The 6,462-nt window shown below is 33.4% G+C and overlaps 1 protein-coding gene across 1 annotated transcript; it reads left to right on the forward strand.

Annotated features, from left to right (window-relative positions):
• The first annotated feature begins 3,957 nt into the window (after positions 1-3,957).
• LOC125197938 lies at positions 3,958-4,566 on the forward strand. Its single transcript, XM_048096431.1, has one exon. It carries the CDS (start codon positions 3,958-3,960, stop codon positions 4,564-4,566), a length of 609 nt encoding a protein of 202 aa, XP_047952388.1.
• The last annotated feature ends 1,896 nt before the right edge of the window (positions 4,567-6,462 follow it).

Consider the following 6,462-nt stretch of genomic DNA (forward strand, 5'->3'; position numbering starts at 1 on the left):
GGGAGTGCAATATTATTCTTTAGTGGAACAAAATAATATTCCATTGATAATATATTAAATCATGGGTCATTTGATTTAATTAGTAATTTATCTAATGGGTGAGCCCAACACTTAAGTCATTCCATGGATCCCCTTACTAGCCCAATAAGGTCCACTATAAATAATGAATGAAAGGGAAACCCTAGCATACAATCCAAGACAACACAAAACCCTAACCCTAGTGCCTAGAAATCGGCGCCTCCTTCCTTCTCTCTCTTGGTCTCGATTTTCGTGCCTAGCACGAGAGAGAATTAGGGTTTTGATTATTGTTCTTGATCTATCCTAATTCATAGGATTAGATCTAGACAATTTCGTGTTTGTATTGGTTTTTCCTAGATCCATTCAAAGTTATTTAATTGATTATCTAAGATCCGCCCACACGGATGGAGAATCAAGGACAAGGGAATAGTAAGGAAGATTCGTGGTCGATAAACCAAGGATCTCCGGGTGGTGCAGCTAGCAACGTCAATCCAATGATGGATTATGAGGTAACAATCGAATCTACATCGAATATGCATAATTATGTGTTTATTTGATGTTATATCTATAGATCTATGTTTATTGCATGAAATTGGAGTTGAATGCATAATCACCTAAATAGATCCGTTAAGGACCTGTTTGTTTTCCGTGTCTTCCGCTGCGGTAGTTCCAACAATTGGTATCAGAGCCAATTTTTAGGCTCTGATTATGTATTTGATTAATTGAATTTTTCGAAAATTGTAGTGTAAAAACTTGGGATTTTCGAAAATAATGCAATATGTGTTGGATCTATGTTTTTCTTGATTTTATTTTCGGATCTATGATATGATGTTCTAGATCGATGATTGAATATTGAGATTATTGGATTTAAATCCTAAGATCTACAAAAATATTCTAGATCTATGATGAACATCATTAGATCTATATATTCTAAGTAATATGTACTAGATTATATGTTTGTTGATTACATATATGTATGTGTTTAAGTGAATATATGTTTTTGAATCAAGAAATAAAGTGGTCCATGATTGAATACTTGGATCGATGAAAGAATATTATGAATCTTGAATTTTATTCGAGTTTTTCACAAGAATATTCTAGATCTAAGCAAGTATTCATAGATCTATAGTTTTATGTTCTTAATATGCAAGAATAATTTAAATTGCTAAAATGCTAGATGTTTAAATATGCATATTTGATATGAACATAAAAGATTGTTACAAATTAAGAAACGATTAATTAAGATTTAAGATCGCGGTCAAGCGAAGCGACCGCGATGAATCAAGTTAATTAAAAATCGAAAAACAAAAAAAAAAAAATTTCTTTTTTTGAAACTAGGGTTTCGGAAAACCCTAGCTTCTCGCCGACCGGAAAATCGCGACGGAGAAGGAGCTCGGGGTGGCGGCCGGCGAGGGTCGTCGACCAGTGGGAGCTCCAGCCCAGTGGGAGCAGGCGGCGGACGGCGAGCGGCGGCGCTGTCGGAGGCGCGTCGGATCAATCTCGATCAGACGGCGTGGGCCTCCGGTGGCTGCTGCAGCGGCTGACCGACGACGACCGGTGCAGGCGACGGCTCGGCGAGGCGGCGGCGCTGGAGGCGCGTCGGGTCTGCCTCAGCAGATCCGGCGACGTGGGCCTCCTACGTCGCTGCAGTGGCTGATCGACGCTTGCAGCGGCCAAACTCGGCGTTTCCAGACGACGGCGGCGGTGGCGTGCGGTGGCTCCAGATGGCGGTCGACGGTGGAGCAGTGCCCGACATCCAGAGGCGGCGGCGGGGCCAGACGCGGCAGCAGCGGCTGCTGCAAGGCCCAATAGCGGCCTAAACCCTAATTAGGGTTTTGGTCGCGTCGTCTCGTTTTATTTTTCGTGTTTTCGTTTCGTTTCTTAACACACAAGTAATTTATAATTGTGGTTTAAAATCCTAAACCTAGAATAATTAAATATCTTGTGTAAATTAGAATGATTTTGCAATTAAATCAAGATTCTAATTTAAAAGAGAATAATTGCCTTCTTTAAATTTTGCCAATTGGAATAATTAGGTCAAATAAATTGATTTAATTTGTTAATTAGTTGATTTTGATGGATTCTTTCCATCTAGATAATATCATGGTAATTAACATAAGGAAATTCAATATTTGATTGATCTAATTTTTGGCTTTTCCATAATCGGATGTAATTTTAAAGAATATTCTCACTATATGCTTTCATGTTTTATTTTAAGGTTTAATTGAAATTGTCTTTATTTTATTTGGTGTGTTGTGGAATTATTTCCTAGATATATACCTAAGGAAAAGACATAAGTTTTTCAATTGTTTAAAGCCTTAAAATTTTCGAAAATTACATGTATAATAATTGGATGGATTTTAATTGGAATCTAATTCCTAGTTTGAATTTTGTCTTTAATATGATGTAGGTGAATTTTATTTCATCTAGATAACATCGGATTAATTAAAGAAGTGAAAAATTCATTTGGCATTAACATGCTACTAAAATCCTAAATTATTAAAGTGTTAAATGATTAATTGGATTTTAATTGGAATTCAATTCCTAGTTTAATTTGAATTTTATCTTTAATTTTGATGAAGGTGAATTTGTTTCATCTAGATAACATCAAATGTGATTTAAAGGTATGAAAATTCATAAAGCATTAATTTTGCTATTAAAATCCTTAATTATTTATTTAAGTTGAATTTTGTCTTTAATTTTGATGAAGGTGAATTTTATTTCATCTAGAAAACATCATTTTGAATTAAAGATGTAATAAGATTCTTCTTGTCATGTGATTTTATGAAAGCTATGAGAAATTTAGTTCTCAAATTTAATTGGTGTGTTTTAAATGGATTTAGTCTTAATTGGATAAATGCGGATTTATATATCCAAGTGGGCATTTTAAATTAAGACTTAGCTAATCTTTTATGATATACACCTAGACATTAATTTTAGGATAAGGATGGATTAATTCTATCTAAGTAAATCCTAATAGTATTAAAAGGTAATTCTAATAATCAAGATACGTTATTTTAACTAATAATGTATGATTGTTTAAGATTGGACTTAATGTCTAGATAATCTTGTTTATGTGAAGATAGAATTTTAATTCTATCTATTTATTTTAGATGCTTAATTAAATGATCAAGTTTCGTCATTATGTTTATGTGAACCTTTTGTAAATGTGTTTACATGTTTTATTGATGAAAGATGGATATTTATTTTGAGTTATGATTTTATTTGTTAAAATCTAGTTTAACTCATGCATCGACTATGTACTTATTGCCTTGCATGCATAGCTAGTACATGTTTAATTATTCTTTGAATGTGGATACCTGCCTTATCTGCTTAAGTGATAATTAAACTATTAAAACCACCAACAAGAAAATATGAAGCGATAATTACAACACGTTTGTATATGGCCTCCATAAAATTGGTCTTAGTGCGAAGTAGTGACCGGCCTGTCTTTACGGGAGGAACATTACCAGTTCGTAAGTTTGGACTTCTCTAGATAAAGGTTATTAAAATCGTAAAATTAGTTTTTCAGTAATATCGCGACTGGTCTTTACCGGAGCAATATTGCTGCGAAATTATAAGGATTGTATTTTAATAATGCTTAGAGGGAGCTATAGGAGGAGGTGCTTGTCCGGTTCGACCTTTCTTTAGAGGAGTTCACGCACAAGTAAAGAATCCTTAGTGCTTAATTTTATGGTTATACGCTTTAGCATTGTTAGTCAGCCATGCCATTCTTATGGTCTCTGGACTATCTGTCGACATTGTGGCCAGTAAAAATAATGAATTTCTTGCATGAATAAGACACGGCTTCCTAGTAGAAGAACGTTTGTGCTTGATTTTTGTGGATGTAAAATTGATGAATTGTTTTGTGGTTATTTGCAATTCTTTGAAATTTTACATGTTTATATTATTGGTGTTTGTTCTCAGCTTGAACGAAAGATGATTGATACTTGGGATATTTACTATGCCATACTTAGTTCGAGGAAGCGTGACTCTGAATTGTTTAAGGAATGGAAAAGTAAACTTGATGTTGATCGTTTGATCAATGACTTGAGATTGATTCTCAGCAAGAATCGTCCGCCCACATACCATCTACAAGGAGAGGACAAGGAGTTTCGTGATCAGTGGCATACCGCGGAATGTCATCTCAAGGGCTTCGTTTTGGCCAGTGTTGGCAATGCCCTTGAGAGGTTTGACAAACCCAAAAGGCCGTTGGTCAACAAGCCCACGTGGTTTGAAGAAAAGTCCTCTAAGGTAAGAGCTGGTATCGCTGTGAAGCATTTAAGGCATGATGTGTTTGAAGAGGGCCAAGACGTGGGGGTATATGCCCTAGTCATGCTTGGCTACTTCAATAAACTTCACTTGTCGGGGGGGAAAGTTGACCCAGAAACCCAACAGATAATGATCCTTGATGGGCTTCCAGATAGCTTTAATGAAGTCAGAAATGAAATTTTGTTTAGCGACAAAAAGTTTTCGTTTTTGGAGCTTTATAACAAGCTTGTGATTGCTCAAACAAAGATGAAAAGAAGGGGTGGACTTTTGAGATGACCATGTTCAAGTCAGAAGAGTTTATTTTTGCTTTATTTACATTGTTGAATTTTTGAGGATTTTTGATACTTGTACATTGTTTGGTTTTGATATCATATGGATTATTGATGTGGAATTTTATTCCTAGACTATCAATTGTGTTTTTGGATTATCGATGTCATTTTATAATGCTTGCATTATTAGATAAATGAAGTTTTGATTATCCAATTATTTATGACATCAAATGTAACATGGTTAATATCAAAATGTTTACTTGTAATTAAATTTGTTGATTCAATTATTATGAAGTTTTCTTCTAGAAATATTGATTATTAAGTTTCTTTAATCCTTAAGTCTTTTGAACCATTATTTTGTTGATGAGTCAATAGAACATTAATGTTCGACATGGATTCAATACAAAATAAAATGATCTTATGATCGCGTTTGTTCAAATAAAGGTGTAAGAAAAATAATCACAATAATTGATTACAAGACAAGTAAATTAAATTCAACTAGAAACAAGATAAGTATTTGTTATAAATACTAGAAGTTCTTGTATAGTAAATATAGTATGCACATTAAATTTGTTTTAATGTTCCAAGCCTAGAGTTGACTATTTGATTAGTTATTGTTTTATTTATTTTGTTGTGAAAGTGATAATTAAAATAGTGGGAGCTTTTCTTAATGAATAATTAAATTCTAAGTGTTTAATAAGAGCGTCATGGCTTGTTTTATTAAACTAGGATGAATTTAACTCCAAGCACTGTTTAAATTGTTTTAATAGCCTTAAAGAATATTGAGACTAGTATTTTTCTACTTTTAAAAGTGGGAGCTAAATTTTGTCTCATAGAATATTCATAAATGGAATTAAGGTAATGTTTGATAGAGTTAAAGGGGTTCACACCCTAGAATGAAAGAAGTGATGAATTGCACACTTTCTAAGACTCTAATAACATTAAAAGACATTTCCAAGTTAGCTATTAAAATTAGAATTACTTTTGGATTTCCAAAGAAAGTATTTCTAAAGATCACAACAAATGGTTAAATAAATGAACTCTTGGAATTTATGACTATAAAACAAAGAATGCAATCATTCGGTTTTATTTTGTCATAAGGACTAATTTCCAATTAGTCATTGTGATGAGGTAATTATGTTCATACATAAATTTACATCACAAATTATATAGCAAGGATAATACCAAGTTAGATTGGTATTATATAATTAAAGTTTTGGGAATCATATTCGACATGATTAAAACTTTATATATTGCTATAAGTATTCTACTTTAATTAGTAGAAATTCAGAAGGATCAAAATAATGGATTTTGATAGAGGAATATGTATAAGTGCACTTGAGAAAGGCACATAAAATTATTCCACTGGATCAAAGGGCCTAGAAATATTTTGATCAAATAATCGTGCTCCTTAGCAAGAATTAAGGTTATAAATTACAAGTATATTTTCGTTTTATGTACTCTAGCAAACTATGTTGGTAGATTCTTTTAAAGAATTATAGTTTTGAGTACATAGTGGCCAAAGCCTGCTTTGAGTATAAGTGGGAGAAAATGTGTGTGAATGTGTAGCACAAGGCCAATAAAGCGGTTGGTATACTCGAAAGCATTCTTTGAGTATAAGTGGGAGATTGTTGGGGTTTGTATACTAAAAGATGCTTCGAGCGTACATGCCTTTGTACAGTCAGCTTGTGCATGTATACGAGAAACGCCACGTCCACTTGTTTACCTAATTATGAGAATAAATAATATAATATAATGGTTTATTATTGAAATATAATAAACAAGTCTAAGGCTTTTTACTAAGAAGGTCAAGTAGGGAAATTCGATGAATCTCCTCATGAGTTTTCCAGTAGGGGACTTGGCCAGATCTAGTAAGAAGAAAAACGTATTCACAACCTAGATA

The sequence above is a fragment of the Salvia hispanica genome, unplaced genomic scaffold (genome assembly GCF_023119035.1).
Source record: "Salvia hispanica cultivar TCC Black 2014 unplaced genomic scaffold, UniMelb_Shisp_WGS_1.0 HiC_scaffold_11, whole genome shotgun sequence".
In the NCBI taxonomy this organism is placed as follows: Eukaryota; Viridiplantae; Streptophyta; class Magnoliopsida; order Lamiales; family Lamiaceae; genus Salvia; species Salvia hispanica.